Source organism: Dermacentor albipictus, chromosome 10, assembly GCF_038994185.2.
Source record: "Dermacentor albipictus isolate Rhodes 1998 colony chromosome 10, USDA_Dalb.pri_finalv2, whole genome shotgun sequence".
Taxonomy (NCBI): domain Eukaryota; kingdom Metazoa; phylum Arthropoda; class Arachnida; order Ixodida; family Ixodidae; genus Dermacentor; species Dermacentor albipictus.
The window spans coordinates 38,071,533-38,099,458 of NC_091830.1; the positions used below are offsets into that span (position 1 = coordinate 38,071,533).

At 43.6% G+C, this 27,926-nt stretch overlaps 1 protein-coding gene across 6 annotated transcripts in view; it reads right to left on the reverse strand.

Annotated features, from left to right (window-relative positions):
- LOC135911886 (uncharacterized) overlaps positions 1-27,926 on the reverse strand; it is a 166,256-nt gene continuing 138,330 nt past the window's right edge. The window contains exons 4-13 of one of the 6 annotated variants that reach the window (XM_070526781.1): positions 26,977-27,000; positions 25,808-25,825; positions 25,639-25,668; positions 23,208-23,225; positions 19,743-19,760; positions 17,077-17,193; positions 13,271-13,438; positions 12,540-12,691; positions 6,508-6,792; positions 1-2,314 (exon numbers count right to left, since the gene is read on the reverse strand). In XM_070526781.1, coding sequence (XP_070382882.1) covers positions 686-2,314; positions 6,508-6,792; positions 12,540-12,691; positions 13,271-13,438; positions 17,077-17,193; positions 19,743-19,760; positions 23,208-23,225; positions 25,639-25,668; positions 25,808-25,825; positions 26,977-27,000 — 2,459 coding nt within the window. In that variant the 3' untranslated portion in view covers positions 1-685. Of the gene's footprint in view, positions 2,315-6,507; positions 6,793-12,539; positions 12,692-13,270; positions 13,439-17,076; positions 17,194-19,742; positions 19,761-23,207; positions 23,226-25,638; positions 25,669-25,807; positions 25,826-26,976; positions 27,168-27,926 lie in introns of all 6 variants that reach the window. The other 5 variants (XM_070526782.1, XM_070526784.1, XM_070526783.1 and 2 more) reach the window with 5 other exon arrangements.

Genomic DNA, 27,926 nt, shown 5'->3' on the forward strand with positions numbered 1-27,926 from the left:
TGCAATGGCAATTCACACATTTTATTTAGAATTAAACTGTAAAGTCCGTAGTAGCCTAATCAAGGTGTTCACTCCCTAGAGCACTGATACTGGCAACGCACCAGACTTTCTTCACGAGTATTTCCTTGCGATTTTACCCAAAGGAATACATTAAACCACTGTCCACTACAATTTCAACATGTGACGTTTGCAACAATGAAGTCTTTAGGGCTATAATATGTCAATGCACAGAATGACACCCGACTTCAAGTCACGTCCACGTTTCATGAAAAGTGTGTCAATTCGAGCAAAAATATTTGTCTCATATTTAATAAGCTGCGCGTATCGTAGCAGTTTCAGTGAGCCACATTACAGAGCTAAGAAATAAAGTAACTTGGTGTCATGTTCGACATAATACAGTCGTGTTCACCAACATCGTCTTTGATATGAATTCGTCACACATATCAGCTTCTGATAATTACACAATGTATAGGGAAGACGTCACATTAGCAAGAACGTGCTCTTGCACTTTAGCACGTAGAGGGTAACTTTGTTGCAAAGCATCAAAAGGAAATACCAAAAAGAAAACAAGGTTTAGCTTAGTAGATAATCCCGACGCTTACAATACAAAGGAAATCAAACGTACACTAATTAGTAACGACGATTAAGATGGCAAAATATGACCATGCATAAGTTAACGAGGATCCTATTCTTTTTCTGTGTATCGGTCAAAGCACTGCATTATGGTCCACATTCGATCTTTCTCGTTGCATCCAAACGCACTGTGGAATTCTCGCATCCTGCCGACGCCGTAGTTGCATGCCGCGGAGGCTTTGGAGAAGCTGTGCTCTGTGACATGCACATCTACCTTGTTGGACGCACAAAGTGACAAGCAAGCGCGCTTAAAGAACAGCGCGTCGGTGGCAGTTAAGTGCCTCTCGTTCGTTTCAGCGTCTTCCTCATCAAACTCGTCCTTCGTAATTTTGGCGACCCTTATACCATCCATGATCGCAAAAACGTCGTCCAACTTGGTCTCGTTGCCTGACTTGTCGCCAGGTAGTTTATACTTTGCTGCGAGGCAACGTGAGATGTCATCGTATTTTCCGGACGTCTCATCGCTCCACTGCCCCTCGGTGGACTCGCTCACACCACTGACGTCCGAGACTTTGAGTGGGCGCTTGGCTATGGTCGCTCCCAGGCTGGCCACCAGCGTAGTCACAGTGGCGATGTTGATGAATCTATCCACATCTCCCACGTAAAACAGTGGCTCCACGCCCAGAAACTGCGGGACGATGACCGTCTTCTTTGCCAAGTCGAGCATGATGTCGGTGCCAAGGAAAGCATCTAGAGTTCTACCTGGCGTTGACGTGTGAGGACTGTGAAGACAGGACGGGCTCAACTGGACCTTGAGGACGTGCACGAAGTTCTTGATGAACGTGCTGCTCAGGCTGAAGCGGCTGATGCTCCTGTCGCCCTGCCCGAAGGGACTGCACTCCAACTGCTGGACGCTCATCGCGCTGTCCGGAAAGACGGTCACCTGGAACCCCTCCACTCGCTCTAAGCACGCCTCGCGGTCTTCGGCGCTCATCCAGTCACGCTCGGAGATGACCCGCCGCAGTCGCGTGCCGAAGTCGGTGTAGTTCCTGATGTCTCGCACGTAGGGCCTCTTTAGGGAGAGCATCTGGGAGAGCGCGTGCACCCACATCTCCCTGAAGACACGCCTCGCTCCGCGCTGGCAAATGCTCATCAGCGCCTGCGTAGACCTCGATATCGAGAGCTGGAAGTCGTAGGTCAACACGTGAGCCGCCAGAAGCGTCAGCAAGTACAGGGCTCTGGCCTGCGAGCTCGAGTTCAAGAGAACGTGCTCCATGAACGCGCAAGTGAGGCTGAATTTCGCTGTGCGTACGGCAGTGTCGTTGGAGGCACCGTGCTCTGCGAACTTCGCTCCCCACGTGTCGGCCGTGAATGGTCCGCACGACACGTCGGCGACGCGCGCCGGTGACGTCGGCGCGCCTTTCATGGCGCCCCGCGTTTGCCAGGCGCTGTCCAGTGTGATAACCTCTTCAATCACTTTGTGGGAGGGCGCCGCCTCTCCGATTTTCTCCAGCACTCGTCGCATGTACTCTTTCGTCCGGATGACCGGTTCACTGTGCTGCATCTGCTGGTAGAAGCTGCGACCGAGGAGCACAGAGAAGTAGGGACCCTCGGCCGCAGAGTAGCGGTTGACCTTGAAGAGGCTGTGAAAGTGATTCTTGAGCGACAGGTCGAAGCAGTCGGAGAAGAACCTCTGCCACCGGGTTTCGGCTAGCCATTTCTTTACGGACACATTTAACGCCTGCGAATGAGTTAAAATACGACAGTGACCAAACCACAGCGAAGTTACCTCGCTCCATCCTAATATGGACGAGGCGTGGTAATGGCGTAGAGAAGAGAAACTAGAAGAGAAGACAACGCTGTTCTAGTGGTGAGGACAATTAGTAAAGGCGTGATAATCGCTCATAATTGCATATGTGTGATGTCATAGAAGTTACATTAACTGGGATAAACTAACCTTCCGAAGATTACAAAATCGACTTTGACAAATACAGGTCAATTTACCGAAACAGTGACTAGCCTGGCTGAGACATTTTATCCCTGTCTATGTAACTTCTATATCCACAGTTCATTATTTCAAGTGTCGGCCCCCTTCTAGATTATGTGTAGCGTCAGAAAATTTGAGCTATAGATACGTAGTTTCTATTGAATTGTATACGCTGTAGTCTTGCACAGAATTGTATTTCTTGTAGTTAGAATGCGTAGTGCAATATTGTTGGCATTAAATATCATTTGGCACTGAGTGCACTAGTTCCTGTTTCTTGCACTTAAAATTAAGGGTTGTATTATGTAAAATATTTTTTCACCTTGAATTCAGTTTTTACGAGTCTCGTTGATTGTTAGCTCTAAAATTGTGGAGGCGCTACTCCGTGCCTGGGAATGACAAAGATAGACTCTAGAAGGAATCATTAAATCCACGGGACAAGTTGGGGATTGGGAGATGAGACATAGGAATAAGGTTAGTACTATACTTAAGCAGAATAAAGATATTATAAAACTAGAATAAGGAAATTAGGCGTCGGAGAGTGATTCGTAATTGTCGCACACAATATTGATTTTAGCGGAGAAGTCGTCACTGTAGGTAAAAAGTAGCCTATTGGTTAGAACACTACCAGCCATTATGACAGCGAAGCCACATGCCATATTATACTTGCGAAGCCGTAAGTATTATAAAGGGACAGTCAGGACCTGCAAATCGCTACGGTGGGATATTTGCATACGATTGGAACCATGTTGTTGTTATTCAGGATATTGCAGGTTTTCTCAAGTGAAGTGCGCAGGAAGACAGACAGCAACAAATGGAAAGACGCAGTTTCGCCCAAAAGGCGAAGCATCAATTGTTATAGCAAACTAGCAGACAGCCATACGAAGAAAGGATAGTCCTTTCAGCTGTCGTATCAAGTTGTAAACGTTCGCTTGCTGACCAAACTAATAAGCAGGGTGTGAGCGCGCCCAGAAAACATCAACGCATCATACTCGATGACTGCAGGCACTCACTGTCGGAACGCTGGCGTGAGGGAACGCGGCAGCAGCAGAGAGAGAAGGGACATCCGTGGCTGTCTATCGATTCAATGCAAAGTGAGCTACAAGTAATGTAGCGCAGTGCTGACGACGGACAACTCGAGAGAAGCAAGATCGATCCAAATAGGTCGCGATGCTTCGGGCGACAAGCGATTCAGAACAACTTGTCACCGACATCAGCGAGGGTGGTTATGGGAGCAGCAATTGAAGCGCGACTATGTGAGGAGGGGAGAAACATCGTGGAAAAAAACGTTTTTTGTTTAATTAAAGCGAGGCACAATAAGAATAATTCAAGGAAAATAAATTTTATTCAAATTGAAATGCACGAGCCGAGAAAAGAAAGAACAGCTCTATTTTTCTTTATCATTAGCAATAACTGCCTTTTTTTCGCGCCAATCAATACGCCCCCCTCACACGGTGTGTTGCTTTGCTTGTCGACGTTTGCCTGAATTTGATGGCCTTGGTAGCTCAATCGTTTCTTAGCTTGTTCCGTGAAATGCGGAGTTACGATGACCAGATTACTGTTTATCTTAGAGCGACAGAAAGCTGAGCTAGTTGGTAAAGATTCATTATGCAAAAAAGAGATAAGGCGTGCAGATGGGACACAAGAGTAGAGAAGTGGGCAACACAAACGCCGACTATCAACTGACGGGCGCACTAAGGTGAAAAAAGAAAAAAAACGCAAATCTCATCTGCATGAGCTCAGGAATGATATCACCACGTGTCAGTCGGGTACATGTGCCAGTCTACATGAGAGATAACTGTTAAGGCACTTAATGTCTTCCTTATGTAAAGTAATCGAAGGCTGACTCACGCATACACTTGCATCATTATAGGTATGCCATGCCTCTACAATAAGTTCGCGTATCTTCATTCTTATGCCTGTGCAATATCGCGCATTCATCTAACTATATAAGAGAAAAATGAATGCGCGAATTAATGAATGTGAATTCGCAATTGGTTCCACATTTCTATCGCATCCGCAAAAAATGAGTATCGAAAGGTATCACTGTTGGTACGGTACGGTTTTGTCACGTGGTCGAGGTTAGTTCGCGAAATTATTTTTGCCTGGGGCGTGTAGATATTTGAGCGTATCAATCTTAAGTTGATCCTGCAAATTATTGATGAAGTACCTTCAGCCTATATTTCTTTCTACGTACCTCAAGAAGATACAAGTTGCAACGCAGTAACATAACCGTGACTGATTCCTTCCTTTGGCACGTCGAAAAAATAAAACGCGCCGCCACTCTCTGTGTCCTTTCGAACTACCTCTTAAGCGCCACTTGATGGGAACTCCAAACAACGACTGAATATTCTAGTGTCATCCTAGTGAAAAAGGTGCAGGCAATAAGTTTTACATTACGCGATGCATGTTCCAGTTTTTCTCTCAGAAAGTATAACTTTTGATAGGCAGTCGTTCAGCTGTTATCTATATATTGGGTCCATGTCAAATTTCGTGTTGTTACCTCTGCATACTTGAACTGGTGCGCATTCTCCAATAAATGCCATTCAATGCTGTAAAAAAAGAATAGATAGTTTTCTTTTTGCTGATGCGCGTATATGTCGATTTGGGATATTTATTTCTATTTTCCATTTCATACAACAATCATCTAAATTTTGCAAACATTCTTGAATCTTAAGCTAGCCATCTAGTTAAGTAATTGTGGAGTAAATTAAGTAATCGTCTGCGAAGAGCTTAACCTTAACACCCTCTCCTGCCACGCTACTGATGTCATTGATATAAAGGAAAAAAATAGTGGTCCCAGTACTGAGACTTGGAGCACTCCTAAGAGTACAGCTAATGAATCTGATACATAACCATCCACTTTAACCACCCGCGTGCGGTTTGTTAAATATGCTTCAAAACATTTTATTATAAATTCATTTTTTCCTGCATTACGTAAGTTGAAGATTAATTGGACATGAGGTACTTTATCAAAAGATTTTGCAAAATCCACGCAAACCACATCAACCTCTTTTCCTATATCTACTGCACCTGCAAAGTCATGAATTGTTTCTATTAACTGTGTAACAGTTGATAACCCGGTCCTAAAGCCATGTTGGTAAGGATATAGTAAATTGTTCTGATCTAAGAAGCTGATTATGTGTTTCGCTATTATATGTTCGAAGACATTGCAAGTAACTTAAGTAAGTGACACTGGACCATAATTTGTTGCTTCTCTTCGATTACCTCCTTTAAATAAAGATATCACGAATGCGGTGCGTCAGTCTTGCGGCAGTGAGCGACTTGTATAAGATTTTCCAAAGAAGATAGTTTGATAATGTGACACCCATTCTGCGTATCGTTTCAGAAATACTGCAGGTATATTATCGGGACCGCTCGATTTTTTCATATCTAATTTGACTAGTTGCTGAAATATTCCTTGCGGGGTGATTTCAAGTGTTTTCACTGAAACAGTAGGGTGAATATGCAAGGCTTCTTCTAAACTCAGAGTAGTTTCTGGGACGTGAAATACAGTTTGGAAAAAATGAGTTACTGAAATCAGTTAAAATCAGTTAAAATCAGTTACTGAAAATATAAGGTAGATTCTTATATGGTCCCACTTTGCGCCACCAGGCAGCGCGAAGTGGGACCATATAGTCTCACATATAATCTCACATATAATCTCATATAATCTCACAAATTGGACCAATCAGATCTCTCACATTTGAGTTTCCGGGATTACAAGGCAGTCCGCAAAGGGCAACACCTTAACAGGTGAGGCTTATAGCGCGTTAAAAAGACAAGGACGAAGGTAAGACGTGACACACACAGGCGCTAACGTCTCACCTTCGTCCTTGTTTTTTTAACGCGCTATAAGCCTCACGATGTCTTACCAACAAGCCCAAATCACTGCTTTACAACCTTAACAGGGCAACACCTTAACACCGTAAAACTTCCCTCATACGCACCGAGTAAAGCTCGTTGAGTGCCGTCTTGAGCTCCACCGCCTCGCCGAACATGGCCAGGCAAGACGTGTAGAACGCTTGCGCCGTCTCAAGCACCTCGCTGTTGGGTTCACTCGAGTTGAACGGGGAGGTGAGCAGCGCGTGGCGTCTGTGTGTGAACTGCTTCTTGGCGTCCCTCATGAACGTGCTCCCCTCGGCCATTCGCAACCAGTGACCGCACACGTGGGAGTAAAAGTCGTCGCACGGTTTCACCGTGGAATTGGCGAACTCCGAAAGCTGCTTCATCACCTGGACCCACGGTTAACGATTATTCTTGCGCGCCATGTGGGAAAGGAACTCCATAGCGCTTTTAAGTGTCAAAGTGTCTGGCGATAGACGGACACAAATCGAAGAGACGGCCTTACTGACCTTTTATACATGCCACAGAAAATCATGCTCTGGGGATGCGAAGACGCGATGTTGTGCGATGGTTAACAGGAAAAAATATCCCACAGTGCAGCACTGAAATAGCACATCCGATTATTTACGAGAATCGGCACCTCATTTAAAAGGTTTAACACGAGGGGAAGTAAGGAACTCCATTCTTGTTACTCATACGAAGAGAGGGATAACGAAGCCACGGAAAGCATAGAACCTGTTTGTTCTGTTTAATTGAAATGAGGAATTAATAAATTATCACACAAGCGTAGCGCATACTAGGTTGCTAGCATTGTATCCATTGAAAAGCAGAATAAACACGACGACTCACGCACTAACTATTATAACCTAACATATCAAGCAGGGGCCAGGCTTCCATAAGGCCAACAAACTCTTCCTGGAACATTAAAAAAACAGCATGTGATCTTCTTATCTAGATAAACGAAACGCACAAAATGTTTGTCCGCGTATGTATGTATGTATGTATGTATGTATGTATGTATGTATGTATGTATGTATGTATGTATGTATGTATGTATGTATGTATGTATGTAGGTATGTATGTATGTATGTATGTATGTATGTATGTATGTATGTATGTATGTATGTATGTATGTATGTATGCAAGCATGCATGTATGTATGTATGTATGTATGTATGTATGTATGTATGTATGTATGTATGTATGTATCTATGTATGTATGTATGTATGTATGTATGTATGTATGTATGTATGTATGTATGTATGTATGTTGTTTCTTTTTCGAGCGCTTCTTCTTTGTTAAATACGCGACCAAGATTTACGCGAAATACATTACTACACTCCAATTATCTGCACAGGCGGACATAATTTGCATGACAAAAGAATCCGTAGAAATCTAAGCACTTCTAACGAGCTAGTTGTGAAAGTGAAATCATAAATATCCAATTCATCCCCACTGAGCGGTCTTTCAAGTTTTGCACGGCGAGTAATGTTTTCGAGTTTGGGTGCGGGGTACGTCATCTAGTTCTGCGGTTAAATCAGTGTGAAATACTTTCTTTTTTAAGTTTCTATGTCAGCTTCTTGGCTGACAAATCAAGGACGCACCTTGCCGCAGAAGCTCTGTGCGACGAAGGACCGAGGAAGCAGCAGCGGTCGCCTACAGGGTATCGACGCGACATTCCGCGGCGCATCTACTCACCGCATCTGTTACCGTGTCTACTACGCCGAGGCGCGCTGGTGACGTGCCGTCGCGGCAATGCCCTCTCCCCTCAGAGAACACCTGGCGCGCTTGCGAACCGGGTAGCGACCACGCTAGCCAAGCACGAGCGCACCTCGCGCGCTCATGACGTCAAAAGTTGAGGGGAGTCGTCATGAAAGTGTCATTATCACCATCATCATCATCATCATCTGCCTGGTTACGCCCACTGCAGGGCAAATGCCTCTCCCATATTTCCCCACCGACCCCGGTCATGTACTAATTGTGGCCATGCCGTCCCTGCAAACTTCTTAATCTCATCCGCCCACCTAACTTTTGGCCGCCCCCTGCTACGCTTCCCTTCCCTTGGGATCCAGTCCGTAACCCTTAATGACCATCGGTTATCTTCCCTCCTCATTACACGTCCTGCCCATGCCCATTTCTTTTTCTTGATTTCCCCTAAGATGTCATTAACTCGCGTTTGTTCCCTCACCCAATCTGCTCTTTTCTTTTCCCTTAACGTTACACCTATCATTCTTCTTTCCATTGCTCGTTGCGTCGTCCTCAATTTGAGTAGAACCCTTTTCCTAAGCCTCCAGGTTTCTGCCCCGTAGGTGAGTACTGGTAAGACGCAGCTATTATACACTTTTCTCTTGAGGGATAATGGCAACCTGCTGTTCATAATCTGAGAATGCCTGCCAATCGCACCCTAACCTATTCTTATTCTTGTTATTTCCGTCTCATGATCCGGATCCGCAGTCACTACCTGTCCTAAGTAGATGTATTCCCTTACGACTTCCAGTGCCTCGCTGCCTATTGTAAATTGCTGTTCTCTTCCGAGACTGAAAGTGTAGTTCTGAGTTTCTGCAACTCAAAGTGGTCACATGGGCCAGCATATAACTGGCCTCTTCGTTAAATTTACCTGATTACGCACGCGGCTCCGCGAAGCGCTGCTCCCCGTTCAAACCCTCCATGACGTACAAGGCCGACGTCAAATGAAGCTTCCGTCGCGCTTCCGTGCTGCTCCATACTGTTTCCGGTTGGCGCTTTGCGCACTTCCCGATTGAATACGTATTCAGTTTAGCAGCAAGAACAGTACGGACCACTTTATTGCGTGGTGTGACCTACCTTCACTGGACGCTGCCATGCTACGTCACAGGAAGGTGACGCCTCCAGCCGCGCTTCACGGTTCCGTGCGCGTTCTGAGGCGAATATAACAAATAATTTGACAGCAGTTATCTTGATCTTCGCTGCCATTTCAAAACACAAAATAAGACTTCCGACGACGCCCTACAACAGTGCAATATAAACATGACGTAGAATAATTGGTGGCTAACAAGTAATTATTGTATTAATTCTTTTAGTGAAAGGGCACACGCCGATTTTTGTTGCGAATTATGCCCGCCTGGGCAAATAACACACCTTTCGTGACCTAACCCGAGACTATTTTGTAGGCTATTGTTTAAAAAACTGTTCCAATTAAAAAAAAGAACACGGTGTGTTTAATAGTTACACCCATAAGTAGCTAACAGATAATGAAGCAATAGAAATCGTAATGGGAATTATTAGCTCTAATTGAAATGCACAAATGCTCAGATAAAGCGAAACAAAACTTGCACACGTAATGAATAGGATGAAGTTTGATAACTTGAGCATGAACAGGTGTGTTTTATTGTCAGGCTGGCTGCTATTAATGTCCATATAATACGGGACGCCAGTGGTCAGGATGTGCCATATCCACCGTCACGCATTTATAAGTGCCACTGGTTAACATTATCAGGACCAGATACCAAGAATGGGGACGTGGTAACAGCTGTTGCCATAGCTACGTATGTAAGAGCTTCGCACACGCAACCGGGAGGAATTGGCTTCAGCTTCTATACCTGCGGGAAATTGTTGCTTCGTGTTTCTTTTCTTTTGTACATTTTCATTTCTTTTTACCTCGATTTCAATTCAAACGACAAATATTTTCCCTTATGATTTCTTTGGCTTCACTTTCTTTTGACCTCTTATAGGGTCGTCACTAACAAAAATCGGGCGTCTCATCAGTGAAACGTCTATGACTTCTCATCGCACTCAACATTAAACATTTCATCACGCGTTAGAATGGATATGCATTTTTCTTAGATTGTATATCTCAAGGGCCTTATTGCGTTGAGCCAATGTATGTACGCGTGCTGTCATCATATCTATAAAAATGAATCCCGCTATAAATATGCTTAGTTCCGGGTGCCGTTCTTTCCGGTCATGCTCTTACTGAACGTAGTCTCGCTTCCTGTAGCATCGTAATGCGTTAGCCATTCTGCTAAAAAAGAATCATTCATTACGTAGTGACGGGACTAATGCTGTTCGGTGATGAGTGCTCTTCTGCCATCATGACAACATTTTTATAATTAATTTTTGATATTATAAATAATTGCCTGGTGTGGAAATTGTGAACGCCCTTCTACTTTTTTAACGACAGGCGGGTATTCCATCAAAAGGCGGTTATTGCATGCTCAAATATCACATTCGTCGTGCGTCAAATCCCTTCTGGGGTCACAACTATCATGGAAAGCGTAGGCTTAATCACGTGCCACTTTTCGTATTTAGCACGCTGCGAAAAGAGGGTGCAAAAGCACACATACGGGGCACTGAAAACTAATGAATGCTACGTGTTAGGAAGCAACAACAGTTTTCCCATTGGAAAAGACGTCCTTACTTGAAAAAGAAATAATCTAACTTCGTTCTTGAATCTTTTAATAAACAGTTCATTACTACGCAACATTACGCTGGTCAGGTAGGAGGACAGATGCCATATAGTGAGGTATATCTCATGCTTGTATATTGCACCAGCGTCTTTTTAACAGCTTGGCTAAAGTTATGTGGGACACCCTGCTGAGCACATGCTAAAGAAAAACACATTTGACCCGCTTAACGGGACATGTGATCGGAATTGTCATTTTCCCGGTGTAAGTACAATGCTCTTCTGAAAGAAAAATCAGTGTACGGTTATCGCACGTCCTGTCTTCTTTCTTGTCCGTGCAAATCCAGCGCTATGACCTCAATAATTGTCAAATTAGTCTCCTTTTATACTTCATTTCGCTTGATGATGTGCACATTGTTTTGTTATATCCACTTACAGCTAGTACTGACAAGGTGCAATATTTGACTCTCTATTGCTTTTAGGTGCTGGTAGAAATTTGTCATTTACATTTCCGTTATCATTATTACTATTTTCACTATTTCCCTTCATTGTTGCATCCTGCTTTGCACACAGCCCCGCGCTTTACCAAGTGGCTTGCTGTATTTATACATATTTTACAAAATAAATAATTATAGGAGTACTCTTATAGAAGAAGCGATTCAGCAACTTCTTCCTGGCCAATTCAAAGTTTATTAAGCGCTATAAAGGGATTGTTGAACAAAACAATACACTCAGCGTTGTATACACAGGTGCCGTCAAACGTCACCTGCACGTAGAAGCTATAGGCTTCATCTTTTGTATTATTTCCTTTTTCCGTGAACAAATTCGTTATTCTCTATAAGCATGTTTGCGCAGAATTACATCCTTTTCTATTCCGATATTCACTCTTATTAAGTTTGGCTGTTATGTTTGTATAGCATTTCGAAAATCAGTTCGCGTGTATCGCAAGTCCTAATGCCATTATTGTATGCGTTTTCTTCCTCTCCTTTTGCTTTCAGTTTTACCAACCATCCTCTATAAAATGTGATTAAAAGTCAACCCCGTTTTGCCGTGCCTGCTTGGAATGTGTAATTGCAGTGCTTTTTAATATTTTCAGTACATGTTCTCAGCTTACTTTACATTTGACAGCGTGTCTTGTTTCTTCAGTAATATCTCAGCGCATCTTGTGTGTAACTACCACGTTTTTTTGTCTTCTTTTTGCATTTGGCATGGTATAGGTGTACTTGAACCTTAGGTGTACATTCCTTGCACACTTCCCCTTCTGACAGGGGGTCGTTAGGGCAACATGAAATAAATAAACATAGCAATGCAGTGCGGTTCTCGAGAAGCTTTCTTTGTGGCACATGTTGCAGAAAATGTTGGCGTTCAATCCCCATGTTACACAAGTACTAAACTGTCTGACATATGCCGCGTTATTTAACACAATTGAGCTCAATAAAAATATAAATTCCTGAGTTTTTCATGCCAGAAGCACGATATTATTATGAGGCACGCCGTAATGGAAGACTCCTTGTTAAGTTGGAACGCCCGGGTTTCTTTACCGGGCACATAATTCATGGCACACGGGTATTTTCTGCCATTCGGCCAAATCGAAATGCAGCCTTCGTGTCCGCGGTTTGATCCCGCGACTCCAAATCATCTAAGCAACCACGACGGGTGCAGTCGATGTCTTGAAAAATATAACACTTCTTTAAACACGTGTTTTCCGGCGCGAAAAATTAGCCAAAGACGCGTTCACATAAGCGTATGATCACCTTTTCACATATAGGAGTCTTGCAAGCGTAGTTGACTTTGTAAGAAGGCCCGATGCTGGTCCACACGGTGAGGGATACGACAGCGGCTCCAACAATGACGAGCAGTACGACTGCAGCGATGAATAGCTTCTGGCGATACGGTCGAGGAGTACCTGCAGAAGAGAGGTTCAGTTACAGCAAACCAAAGTTATTGGGTATTACGTGTCAAAACCACAATCTGTTCACGAGATGTGATCTTGCCGTCTTTCATTAGCCGATACACCTCGAAAAGAACTACACGCGCAGTGTTGGAGCGATCAAAAATATCTTGAGTCCCCTCGGGCAGTTTACCACGGAAACAAATTTAGCCCCTGCAGAGTGCTCCTGTCAAGGCCGGGATTCGAACCCGCACCTTTTTACTCAGCAGCAGAACACCACCTACTCAGTCAGCCACCAGAATGAGTATTACGCCGGCTTTTAAATTCTCAGTTTGATTTTCTTGGACTTCGACGTGTGCTTCAGGTTCGGAAGCATTCAGTTGTGAATGTGCTGTTTGTTGTCGTCTGTTTCTATGAGATCCACGAAATATTTAAAATAAAACTTCGTTAGTCACCAGGACTTGGCGCGGATACCGGTAACTTGGTGCGGCTGGGCTCAGCGCGGACGAGTAATAGCAACATCCTTGCGCTTCAAATATGTATTTGAATGTGAAGAAACCGGCGAAAGGTATCATTTCTCATTTGGCGACTTACGCACTGAAATAGGTGTCGCTTGTCTTCCCGGTGACATTTCCGATTTCTTCGGTGAGGCAACTGGCGTAGGTGATGCCCTTGACATTGGTGAGTTCCCCGACATTGGTGACATTTGTCCTCGTGATGAAGGAGATGGGGCACTAGGGAACGGTGCTATTTTATTAAGCTCTGCAAACAACGCAATAAGCCAGGGCTCAATGAACGTGGCTGACCGTTATAGCGAGCTTGAAATACAACTGCGCGGCGCTATTAGTTCTCGTTCTTGTTGAGCCAGGTTACACCACGGCACGGTAACGTCGAATCGTTATAGTAAGCATCACGTGCGCCCACTAGCGCTATGTTTCTACATTGAGAAATATACTTTGCTTCCAGCTACCTAATCAGGGAGAACAGGTTGTCTCGCAGAGCACACCACCTTGAGCAACATTCGTAGCTATCGTTGGAGCGTGATTATGTCCTGTATTATTCTACTACTATTCTACTATTCCACTACTATTATACTATTCTACTACTTCTACTACTACTTCTACTACTACTACTACTACTACTACTGCTACTACTACTACTACTACTACTACTACTACTACTACTACTACTACTACTACTACTACTACTACTACTACTACTACTACTACTACTACTACTATTCTACTAGGGAAGTCGTAGTAGTCAGAACATCTTTAGTGAATGAGTCGCTCAAAGCCTGAGAGGATCTTCCCAATAACTTAGCATCCCGATTGCGAATATTCGATGATGACTGCATTATTTACCGCCGTAAAACCAGCCCCGATGACCACCTCATTCTGCAAAACGACCTTCAGCTTATGTTGAATTGGTGTAACACTTGGTTAATGACCCTTAATTCATCTAAATGTAAGGTAATGTCCTTCACTTCTAAATACTCAATCGCTAATTTCCAATATAACGTAAGTAATAAGCCAATTTCTACAGCTACTTCATACAAATATTAGCCAATAATCTCGCACCAAGCCTTTGCTGGACCCATCACGTTTCTGCTATATGTGCTAATGCTTCAAAATCACTGGGGTATACCTATGCGGAAACCTATGTAATTCGCCCTCCAACACCCGCAAGCTAGCTTATCAGACGTTTGTTCGCCCCGAGCTCGAATTTGCCTCTTTAATCTGGTCACCCCATCATGACAACCTAATCAGCTTATTAGAATCACTTCAAAACATGGCCGCCAGGTTTATCACACGGAACTAAACCTGCAAATCAAGCATCTCACAAATAAACCTTGATATTTCACTTCAGCCGCTAAGTACCCGACGTGATTTTGCGCCCATATGATCATTTCACAAGTACGTTCATACGGCTAGGAAATCTTTACGGCTTGAAGTCGCACCTTGCGCATCTCGCAGATTACATATTTGTCTCAGCTTCACACGCATCTAAGGGAACACTCATGCAATCAATTGGTCGGCGCTTCCTTGTGCCATCCGATTGTGGAAGGCTTTTCCTGTTGCCATCGTCTCCGAATCTAATCCCGATAAATTCCGCCACCTCAATAGTTCATATTCCACCGCCTAACTTCAATAAAATGCATAATGTTTTTTCTTCTGTTTTTTAGTTATGTGCGTTCTTGTTTACGAGCTCAATATTTCACTTATTATTCTTGTATTTTTAGTACTATTTAGTATTTGTACTGGAATGACTATTTTCTTAGATTGTTTCACGAAAGAACTGTATCGTTTATCCTTTTTCTAATATGTACACTACCGCTTCTTATTTTAGTACAATGCTTTAATGCTTCTATAAGATGTGTATACATTCTTCGACTGTGTATTAATAATGTATGTCTATTATGTTTTGTTATATGCCCACTATATATATTCTTTTATTTTTTGTGTACCGCCACCCTTAGCCAATGCCTCATAGGAGGCCTGCAGGGACATTTTAAATGAATAAACAAATACATAAATAAATAAGTGAGGAAGCCGGAAATGAAAAACTAGAGTCAGCTGCAGAGAAGGGAAGAAGTGGGCATCAAAAACTTCTGAGTGTGAAGAAGTAGCTTTAGCGCAAAAAAACAAAAACGCGACTAGTGCCTACATTGAGCGAGGTGCATTTAGCTGCATAGAAATGAAGAAGATGGTAAATGAAGAGATTTCTGTATACATCAAGAAATTTTCGCGTCTAACCAAATCTCACATATGTGTGGGATCCACTGACCTTTATTTTTTATTCGGTGCTCGCGTATAACCCAGCGTTTTTGTTTCTTGGAGTATACTCACCCAGCAAATATGGCCGTAGCACTTGATGACAATATTCAAAGGCATGCGTCAACATTGTTTTTCGTGTGCACTAACAACAAAATCCGAATGTTTGTTCCCCATTTTTACATTGCTGAAAGAAATGACCTACATGCATGTGGGCTGACAAAATAAGCAAAGCAACTCGTTTTCAGACCCCTCTAGAAATGTGCCAAGGCATTAAACGCTTGCTGTGAATAGGTCACTCAAGTCGTAGCCTGCACTTTTTATTTCGCTGCACAGGCTTGTTAGTTTATACAAAGGCTTTTTTTAGCACTTGGTATGCACTGTTTCGACGTCCAGCTAATGCGAGGCCCAATAGAACAATGCGCCTGAAATCTGTCCGTCTGTATATTGAGGGCCAATCCAACACATTTGTCGGAATCAGTAAACTGATCTTTTCTCATGGCACGAAGTGCTTGTCGTTCTTCAGTGACCCTGCGAACGCAGTGTAACCCAGTTTTGTCCTAACCATAAGCACACTCCCATAGTGCCAACAAAGCCTGAATACTGTTACTAAATTCATTGATATTAGCTGTAAAGAGGTGACTCTTTCTTGCTTTGTCTTGTTTTCTTTTCGTGCGTTTTTTTTTACTATCGTGAGAGTTGGTACACTTATGCTTTGCTGTCATTTGCAGTGTCTCTTGTGCCGCCTTAACCAGTTTCAAGCCACCTTTCCTGTATTCCTATGGCGACAGTAAACTTCCGATGCCCAACTAATGCTGCCCTGTGTGGAGCTATCTGCCATAAACGCCAACTAATGACGAGGAAGGCTGGACTTCCGGCCAAGAAACTTTAGCTTTAGGCAATTTTAACCAAAGTACGCCCGAAGTACGCGCCAATTGCGCCGTTTTTGAAATGATATTTATCCTTAACAATATGATGGAGAAAGCACGTTACAATCGCACGTATAAACGTCAGTTTCGTAGAATTTATTTCCAGGATCTCCCCCTTTGCTTTAGCTCTTCGCTCTGAATTCGCTGTTTGAATCATGACTTCCGTACTTCTTTAACCCTTTGATGCCGAAGTGCAACTCCCCATTAAACAAAAGTAGAACTTGTCCACATATATTTGGAGCAATGGAGCGTACAGTTGTGCACGAAATGCTAATCAAACGTTACTAATTGTTTCGTTTAAAACAGTAATTATACATTACGAGTTACGTGCCTTAACTATCCACAAACAAAAAGTCGCTCAGCGTATCAAAAACACTACTATAAGCTGTGCACGAAGTTTCCTGTTCACACATCGGAATTTTCGTGTTAGTGCGGGGTTACACTTAAAAATGGTGCCCGCTTTTAAGCAGAGTTTATTAAAATAAGTTCTGCGTACATTTTACCGCGTGTTTCGGTTACCACGAGGAACCTTAAGCCCCTTTTAAGTCATTCGTGCACTTTTACCAGGTTCTTCAGCTCCCACAAAGAAATATGGGCTCTTTTCACTCGTAAGACTAATGTCCTAAACTATATAGTCTTAGCTACTTATTAGCGATTAAAATCTGATTAGCGAGTTCTATTTCTAACTCCAAATTACTTTGGGCACCTTTCTGCTTTGGTCCGGGCTTGTCCATAGATTCGGTACTGAAGTATACTGTAGCAGCAGTCTTCACCTCCGCCCTTTCCTCGATCATTTTTTCGATGTCTTCCAACTCTGCGAGACAAACGAATGAAAAAAAAATTAATTTCAGCGATACTTGAAGACAAACAAGAATAATTGCAGTTATTGAAAAGAAATGTGGTTCCGCATTTCACACGTTTGTAGAAAGCATTGGCACGTTTTACAAAAGAAAATGAATAATAATAATATTTGGGGTTTTACGTGCCAAAACCACTTTCTGATTATTAGGCACGCCGTAGTGGAGGACTGCGGAAATTTAGACCACCTGGGGTTCTTTAACGTGCACCTAAATCTAAGCACACGGGTGTTTTCGCATTTCGCCCCCATCGAAATGCGGCCGCCGTGGCCGGGATTCGATCCTGCGACCTCGTGCTCAGCAGCCCAACACCATAGCCACTGAGCAACCACGGCGGGTAAAAGAAAATGAAGCAAGCAGTCACGAAAGACCGCTGTGAAAAGGAAACGAAATGGAAAATGAGAGATATGAATGCATTCAACGAAAGACGCCAGACGCCGATATTAGGTAGACTTCGACACAGCTTGGCTGCCTCGTATCGAATGAAGCATTAGAGGACGCCATATTGTAAGTCGCAAGAAAGGAAACTGAAACGCACAACGCAAGCACAACTTAGCGCACAGGGAAATGTCTAACAAATCTGCAGCGCAGGACAGGGAGCGGGGAACGTCGAGGTTGCCCAATATGTGAAGCGCACAAAAATGAACACAGGAAATTGGAGAAAGGCAAGCGAAACAGTTACCTCCTGGCGCGTACTAAATGAAACTGTGAAAGTAAAAAACTTACTGTGGGGTTCTGAAAAAGCGCGCCGCGTTGTAAAGAAAGAATTCAGTTCTCAGCCTGTTCGAGATCTCTAGCTGTAATTAGAAGCAAACAAAATGTATAATGGTCATGGCGTGGAGGTATTTATAACACTTTGCTTAGCTTTGACCATCGTGTATAGTATCGGAGAGATTTATATCGAGAGACTGCAGCATTGAGTTTGCCTTCGACACCAAACTTTGCTTGCACAGTGACTGAACTCACATAGCTAAGGCTATACCTGTGAATATCTTAACATGTATTAATAATTACGTTTGCAAATACTTTTAAAGTTCACATACTACAAAGGTTTACAACAGCCCTTTCACCTTAGCACTGCTGCAGTAAACGGACTAAGGAGTCCTTATCAATGTTTGAGCACGTTTGTAGCCACACATAATAATGTCGCAAATTATGAAACCTTTTAAGTAACAGACGTCCTCTTCACTTTACAGTGAATTTGCCTTTTTGTCATGCCAAAAATTGTTTTTCTGGGAATACGAAAGTGTTTCACATATACTTTCGTTGTACCAGCTACTTGACAAGAAAAACCTGTATCGGTGCTTCCAGAAGCGACTACATATAACTAATTTTTGTCGTCGTGCCACCCGTTTCGCTACTATTCATATGCGCAGCTTTCAATTCTGCACATTGGCTGTTTCTTCTGGAGAAAATGGCATCGCTATCAATGTAGTAAAAGCATCATAGACAAGGTGTTTCGGATGAATTTTGCCACTTATAAAAAGGGCTGTCTGCTACGCGGATAGTACCAAACCAATATAGGTCACTATCCTCTTGTGACGCAAACCATTTTTACTATTAGGTTAGGTTACACATACAAATTTATCTAGCAATTTTCCAAGCATTGATTTGAGCGCACAACCTTCAATTAAGATGCTACAAAGCATACTGCAACATATTTCTTCTCATGTAGGCAGCTATTGTAGCGTTATTGTTGCGGGCCACCAGAGAAGGGGCGTGATGTGCCATTATATAGCATGTGACTAGGCGCTCCACAAACACTTTAGTGTCCCGACTAAAAAAAAACGCTTCGAGTGCTGGATGCGTACCGCACTTATTAAATAGGCTGCAAGCGAAAATAGTGGTGGCGATGAAATGGTGAAGACCATCGTCACCGAAGTGTCGCCGCCCTCACGTGACCCCGTCGTACTTTGTGCAGCCTGCGAAAAGCAAGGACGCTCGCAGGGCTTCAAGAATTTGTGTGCTCTAGTTATCGCCACAATCCCACGATTTCATTTGTTCTGTCACTACAGTAAGCAAATTGTAGAGGCCAGAGCAGTTTTCTACGGTCCGTCTCCTACTTACGGCCTATTCAAGTGTCCTCCCGGTATGCAGCATTGATAATTCATTCGAAGCATATCTGATGGTGCTGATGACGCTGCGCGCAAGCACTAATTCACATTGCACATTGCCATATCTCAGGCCCTTTCTTTAGGGCTCCGCACAATAGAAAACCACAAGAGCAATGTTTATATAAATGTTCAACTAAATGCTTCTCAATAGGCTACACAAGTTCCACATTGAAAGTGTTGTCTTTGAATGAATACTTTAAAAATTTGTTAGTTAGCATTTGTCCATTACTGAAACATGTAAAAATGCATTGTGTTCCTCAAGAGGACAGTAAATTTTGGAAAGATTGCATTGGCGCAGCGCACATCCAGGTTTTTAGGGTTTGGCACAATCCGGCTGAGACAACGAGTGTATTGAAAGCAATGTAGCTTGACAAATGTATCTGTGTACTTACGTCGTTCTTTGTTTGCAACTGCAAAAAGGAGAGACCACCATTTCCTGGTCTTAGTTATCTGCTGAGTTCGATATTTCAATTCTCGCTTTTTCTGCCTGTTACGGAGAAGCTTAAAGGAAGCTGGATGTGTAAATCAGGATACCATGGTTCGAACAAATGTATTAAACTCAAGCAAACTCGCAGTAGGTGTACATCAAGAACCATGCTATCTTAAGAGGAAAGATTAGCTCGGGGCCAACTCCTATTTACGTGTTCACACAGACGTGGATCACAGTTATCTCATTAGAGAACATGGGGAATTATTGGAATTAAATTCGTTGCATTTAAGAGATCAAACCTAATTATGTGGACTTTATGGAGCTGAATTCTGTAATTAGGGCGTCATGCGTTTTAGAAAACGCGAGAAAAATTGAACCGCAATGTTTCAAAACAAGAAATTCGGCAACCAAGATCTGATATCGCAGTTCGGCGTACTGCATCATTTAAGGCAACCAAATACGAATTTCTAGATTGCAGTTTACGGGATACTGTTACTAGGTTAAAGAGGATTTTACAAATATTGGGCTCGCAAATTACCAGTATAGTTCAGAGCAACGTATAATTCACATTTTGCCCCCACTACTATAGACCTCTCAATTGGCGCTGTTTACAGAATTATGGTGCCATTTTTGTTAAGGTGATAAGGATTCCTAAACTGTATGCTTCAGACGTCATTTATTTTACGATTTTCTGAAAGTTTCTTGAGAAACTGTGAAGGCTAAGTCGGAAATACCTACCGTTTGTAAACTTCACCCGTTCAGTGAATACTGAGCAAAGCGATATCAATCTACCGTGCATTAAGCTTCTTCTTAAAAGCTATACTGCTAAACGCTCAACGGTTGTCTAGTGGGATCTTTTTGCTGACGTTGGATTTGCCGTGGACACCCAGTAGCTCTCCCCAGCTATACATCAAAACGATCTCTAACAAGTAAGGCGCTGCTGTTACACCCCTTCAGTCACTCACTCATGACAGCATTGCTATATACGGGCTGTGTTATTTGGCCAATCGCAATATACGCACAAAACGCCGACTGTGTACTATAAAGTTCTTTGCAACATGCGTATTTGTACCTCATGTGGCACAAGCAAGACTGTCAAGTGAGGCTTTCACATGTGCACGTGCGAAAAATAAACCATTCTCATATTTGTGCGTGTGTGTGCGCGTGCGCGCAAGTCACCCAGATTGCGACAAATGGTAATACGGAACAACAGTTCCACTGAAAATTATCCGATAGCGCAAAGCGATAGAACGTTTGACAATTGCACAACAGCCAATGAAAGTCATGTCATACAACAGCTGCTATTTTCACGCACCTGTACTCTAGAGATATGCAAATGCATTATATTTATTCAACGCTACTTCTCGGTCGCTTTGGTTTTTCCTTCTAAATCGAACGCCTGTTTGTGTTTTTTCATATATTTTGTCCCATTGCTCAAGAAAAATAAAAAAGACGCTTTTGAGAACCATAGCAGGTGCTCAATGAGAAATTAAAAGGGTATGCTGTCTCCAATACGGATACGTTCGTGCAGCTTGGCGTGATGTTAAACGGTGCGAGAATGTTCCTCATTTTATGTTACAACATGCGCTACACATTCAGCGAAAAGGATGTGAACTATATCTTTTATCCTTTGCTTGACAAAAGGTGTGCTTCCTGAGCGAATTTTTTCGTGACTGTCGGAATAATTACTGGTGAAAATACTCGCCTAGAAGAATAAGATAAGCGAACAAACGAATATTAATTCCTCTTGGAATCTTCATTGCTTTACTGTGATTCTTTGTTATCCTCTTCTGCGTATCTCCTGCGCAAATATTCTTTTTTCTCAGGCTTCCTGTCCGCCCATCGAAAGCTACAGTGTAGTATGAAATGCTTCGTTAATTCTGCTTTTGATATAAACCGATATCTGAGCTACGAAAAGAATTGGTAGGTACGAAAGTTCGTAAGGGATGTTCCAAGGCAAAATGCGTAAGAAGACTAATGGAGCTGTCCACAAACATAATGGCACTGGTTTCTCTGTGCTGCTGTCACCATCTGCCAGATTGTCACCGACGACAGCTCTTCCCGGTTTACGGATCTCTTCCTTTTTAGCCGCTTATCTGAAGCTGCGTGGTCACGGAATATGCTTCGCGGAGGAGAGGTGCTCGAGCGTTTGAGCGAGCGCTTATCAGTGTCAGAGGTAATTTCGAGTGGCTTTTTTGCATTCAATGGCCAGTGAGATAAAGTCGCCCATTATAGCAACTGTCCCCCTTTTCAGTGGGCACTTATCAGCCACCTATCAGGTCAGGTGCTTCAACCAAAGTGGGCTTGCTGGTGCCTGCTGATAGGCTGGCAACCAGCTTGAGCTGACCCAATCGCCGCGCATGACACGTAAATGATAAGTGAATGCGCAATGGGAAAAAGCCGTGTTATCGCTGCCTTGCTTCTGGGGGAAGGACGAGATTTTGTCACCGTGGTACAGATTTACAGAAAGTTACGTATACGTTTGCATAAACTTTCTCGCCTATCGGCGGCAGTCCGTTTCAAGTACAGTGTGGTCCGCCTTTAGCTCAGCACACCACTAGGGCTCATAGGGCCAATAGCTTGAAGCAAGGACTTTGCGGTTATCGTTTCCCGAAATTCTCCTAAAGGTCTTATTCAGTGACGGCTCTCATATAAAGTATCATTAATCTTGGAGAGACAAGTAATCGTGAGCTGTGTCCCATTCTACGATGGCGTTATGGATACAGCGGAACGCGTAAATGAGTGTTTGTGCTTTAAAATAAATTACCAAGAAGGCTCCTCCAAGTGACTTTGACTTTGACTTTATTGAAATTTAGACAACATACCGTTGTCCACAATATCATTAGGGCGCTTTTTTAGAGATAGCATCGCGAGTAATAATAATATTTCGGGTTTTACGTGCCAAAACCACTTTCTGATTATGAGGCACGCCTTAGTGGAGGACTCCGGAAATTTTGACCACCTGGGGTTCTTTAACGTGCACCTAAATCTAAGTACGCGGGTGTTTTCCCATTTCGCCCCCATCGAAATGCGGCCGCCATGGCCGGGATTCGATACCGCGACCTCGTGCTCAGCAGCCCAACACCATAGCCACTGAGCAACCACGGCGGGTGGGCATCGCGAGTGTCGTGCAACTCTATGACTATATTCGTTGCCACCATCATCATTAGCCATATCATTAGGTGTTTACAAAATTTAAAAAGAAACCTGAATGTTGACGTTTCGCGCTGGTGTGGGCACTCTAAATAGACGTTAAGATTAATTTTCTCAAACAGAGCTTAGCGATTAAAGGAAATTTGAAACGTTCGCTTGTGCTTGCAATATTTTACCAACACTAGGCAAAGAAATTATGCAACTAGCGATGCCGCATGGAATTTTACAGTATTTGGCACAGTAAAATTATCCAAGAACTATAGAGGCGGCTTACCATTTCTGTCTGGCTTTCCTGCAGGGCCGTCGAGTCAGTTTCAAATAAAAGGACAAAAGAAGGAGCAATGAACAGGCACAGTGGGTTCGGATAGTCATACCGTCAATAACGACATGTTTACACTGCACTTGAAACAATTCTTTAGCTGCCGAAGTTATATAACCAGCAAAGCCTTACGCGATATCACGCCATACAGAGCTCTTTCTAACTGCACCAAATTTTTCAAAGATTGCCTTTCGCAGATAGCACATTTCTAACCGTTGATCTGAAATACTCAGTGAGACGGCCATTGCCTCTACAAAAAATCAAAAATGTTCAATCGAAGAATTAACGTACTTAGGCTAATAACTTTTTAATTATTTACTTATGCCACATATCTCAATCTACGAATTATAGTAGGCGAGTTCGCAAGGCACATCCGCTTGAAGCGAATTCTCTGGACCACACCCGTTCCGAGATATTAATTTTCAAATTGTTCATCGACATGCATTCGCGTTCCAGTTACGTTTTCAAGGAACCGCTGGTTTATGCATTGTGCCTTAAAGCACAATTACAGTGCAATACTAGTAGCAGGCCTTAAAAGCTGCCGATTGCTTGCATTTAGTAGGCCTTAAATGCATGCAATTGACAGCCGCTCAATTTCAGACTCACACACTGCAAATGGTTGCGGTTCTCCCATATGTGCATCAGGTTGCCCATGATCTCAAAAAGGTTGTCAGCAGGACAGACGTTAGGCTGTTGTTCACTGCCCGAAATAAGTTAGGTAGCTTGTACCAACCTGTGAATCGGGTGACCAAGAATAAAGGTTGTAAAAAGCAGCGTAGCTTGAGGTTTGTTGTCGACTATTGTGAGTCTATAGTTTACAAGATTCCTCTTGCATGCAAGCGGTTCTATATCGGTCAAACGGGGTGATCCATCAATGGCGGCATGTGCGAACACTAAAGCAAGGTTCAAAAACAAGGTACGGATAGTCAGTTGTCATGGCACTGCAATTAATGCAGCTGCACGCACTCTTTTAAAAATGTGACCTTCGTCTCAAACTGCCGCGATGACCGCGCACGTCTTATCTCTGAAGCATACATAATACCTACGATGCCGTGTGTACGCCTCCCCTCCAAATCACTCCTTCCGAAGGAGATAGCCTTCCTGTCTCATTCATTACAATTTACGGCCCCTGCGCATGCTGACTTTTGTTTGTTTCGTTTTTTTTTGTGCTTCGAGATAGTTGCAGAGTGTACATATGATGACTGAAAGGATAAAGGCACTTGGTTGTTCGCCGTGGTCTCCGTCCCTCTCTTCGACCTGTGGTCCAGCGCTGTTTTGGGCGCATAACAGCACGAAAACGCATGCGCGAGCTCATACGCAGATAATATCTTTAGGGGGTTTAGCACGGCGGTTATTGTCAATGAAACTTACTTCACTTTTAAAGCAACCGAAGAGTACTTTGTGCGCCACTATCACGGTATGACATTTGCTTCTTGCAGATGTGGGCTATGACGTCCTATGACGTCCCTTTGATCGGGCAAGCGCATCGCTGGATCAAGATTTCCTTCACAAGGCACCGCAGCTCGCTCAAGGGGACCCCCTGTTCCCAATTTTCTTTACACTGCCACGAGTGTGGGTGTGACCCAATTTCGTCAGACGCCTCGGTTGTCTTTAAGCACGGTGATCAACTGTGATAGTCGAAGCGTTCCTAATTTAAGGAAACGGCAACACGTACGTTGGCCAACCGTCTGTGGTTCTGCTCAAGAGCGAAAAGAATCTACTGAAATAATCGGCGTTACAACGCCCCCGGCCCCCCTCAAATTTATGTGCGCGCGTGAATTTTGTTACTCTTGTTTTTTTATAAACTTTGCCGTGCAATAAATTATGGTGAAATTCAGCGCTCCTCCAGTCGATGGCTCACCTCATGTCCATGTGTTTTTCACGCTGTGCAACAGACATACAGTCATACGAACTTCACGAAGCTTCCGTGTTCGGGACATTGCGTCCATAAATTAACATATTTTGCCTTGCAATGAACAAATTTATTTTTCCCTTTAGGATTACATCACCTTACGCCTACCAAAGGCTCATCTCATACCACCCACACCCCCAATTTCAGCGTAACAAAAAAATTTAATCCTTGCTTCAGCTACTGTAGGTCGTTAAACGGCCCGCAATAATTTCCAGGCTTCCATTTTATGCGCCGTTTTGTTAACGCTTCAACTAGATTAGCTAAGGCTCTCACTCGAAATTTTCTCGGGTATCTAACAATAAATTATTTATAGTATAATCACACCCTTACGTGTTTTCTCCATTGCCTCTACAAAGGCAGACGCATATCGCCCTTTCATCATTGAGACGACGTAAATTATGAATTACATCAAATGCGCGGCAGGGCAACTACTTCAGCGGAACGAATATGTCCAAGTACGCAATGATGACTTACCAGGCTTGGGTGCATCCATTGCAAGCAAACCTTTAAAAAGGAAATCACGATGCTGTCAAAAGTTTTGTTGGTGTCCGAAAATTACCGGAAACGCGCCGCACCTAACATTGAGCTGAATAAATTTCGACGTAACTTTTTCAACAGTGCAAGAAAACTGGAAAAAATTTACCCTTCTTGTCTTTACCACCTGCAAGTACACGCAGACAAGAACGCATTTATTTGCGATACTTTCGTTCAAATGAAAGGGAAGGTGCAAGGTGGCTCTGCTAAGACGGACCAAATGTAAAAAAAATAAAGCTGAGCTTTCTTGCGGCTGACACTTACTGTGTTTTGTTAGCGGTATATTTTTGTCTTCTGATGCAATCGGAAGTGAATGTTTACGGCCACCACGTCGATCAAATGTTCCTAGAGCACGTTTATCTGGGAAGCTGTTTTTCCCGCATTCCAATGAATTTCATTATGGTGCCAAAGATGGCCCCTCGAAAGCCCCAACAACTGTTTTTTTTTTGCACCACAATAACGCAAATATCACAAAATAATTTAAAATATATGACGTCACCTTCACGCACAGACGTGGCTGGTTACGGCATGCATTTGAAGCTTTCTTTTTGTGATCTAGTGATCAACCTATTATAGCTAAATTAAGAAATCTTGGTGGAAGAATTAACCAATCCTAAATCTTAATCTTAACGTAGTGTTGGGCCAGCTGGTAACGGTGCATTGTTCAACAGCAGCCCGCACCAAAGATGAAAGGCACAGGCATGGTTAACAAAACAAACGCTGAACCCATCTGCAAACCTAGTTGTGTCCTTCGTCTCTCGTGTGTCTCTGCAGCTCAACATTGAATCAATCTAAACTCACTTGTAGCGAAATCAGCAAGTCGCACCAGTGCGATTTGCCAAATTCGTCATCAGTGCTACACTGGTGTCCCTTTAGCGTAGAGATGGATTTGAACACGTGACGCATGCGCTCAAGAGCAATGAGACTTTTGGCTGCCTGCACAACGACGATCAACTGCGGTCTAACGTGATTGATCCACAAGAAAGCTTCCCGCTGCAACCGCTCTCTGAACTGGTTCTTATGATCCGTGTGAAAAAAGAATATGGACCGGCTCCGATATTTGCGGTGACGTATGCTGCAGCTGTGTGTACATTCAGCCAGTAAGTATGTTTTCCGAAATATTGAACGTTGCATAGCAGCGATGCATCAACTTGGTGCGAACAAGCGAGATAAGCGACATCGCACGTTGGCTTTAGAAATATACACTCCGCTCGCACGCAAAAGCATTCGACGAAATCGTTCCGAGTGCGTTGATCCCATGCAGCCATCGGTGCTTACCCTTGGGATTCTTGATCCCTTCAGCTGTGAAGATGAAGAACATAGTTGAGCTGGATCAGCGGTAAGAAGTTGGTGTTCACTTCAGTGTTATCATTCACCATCCGTCGCCTTGAGCAAGTTAATGAAATCCTTCGACTAAAGAAGCGATGTCCGCCTCGTAGGGAGAAGACTCTTTCTTCCATTATTTACACCTGATTAAAGCAAGAAAAATGTGAGAACACGTTAGCATTTTTGATGAGTTGTGAAGGCGAAAGCACCAATGACCAGTCGAACGCTGCTGAGCAGGCCTTCGAGTTGTGAACTACTAGCGGGCAAGCGAGCGCATTTCGGTGCCCAGCCAACGCCTCTTAGCACATGGCCGGTGCACTTGGATGCGTGACGTCATGATACCTCGCCCTACTGGCATATAATCTAATTGGGACGCTCCTGAGTAAGCAGCAGTGATTTTGACGTCACCGCTTCCGCCGCGCCGGGCTTGGTAGCACAAATGTCGCTCCATGTAGCACGATGCCATAAAGCCGAGTTCACAGGCTTGCCATCTCGGAGGTGCCGGTTTAGCCCAGTGGGTAAACCACTCGGCTTCTGGGCATGGGGTCGTAGATTCCTTTCAGAATCGTTCAGCTTTTGTGTCCAATAATTTCTTTATAGCAATTACCGAGGCAAAATGAGAACACAGGCGAGGACTTGGGCGGACAATGAATGTGCGGATAACACAGGATTCTGAGATGGGGGAGGGGGGGGCGGTGACGTGGCGTGGCGGTGCTGCCCTCATGCAACACCTGGCGTGCAAGCGATGCGGCTGGTGTACTCTTTCGCCCACTCTGTTTCGTCGAGGCGCGCACGTACGTGGCGTCGCGGCCGGTGGGAGTTTCGCCGTCGCTTCGCTGCCACAGGCGCCGAAGTTTTCGATCAACGCGCCATTTGATGCTTTCGCACAAATAAGTAGAGGG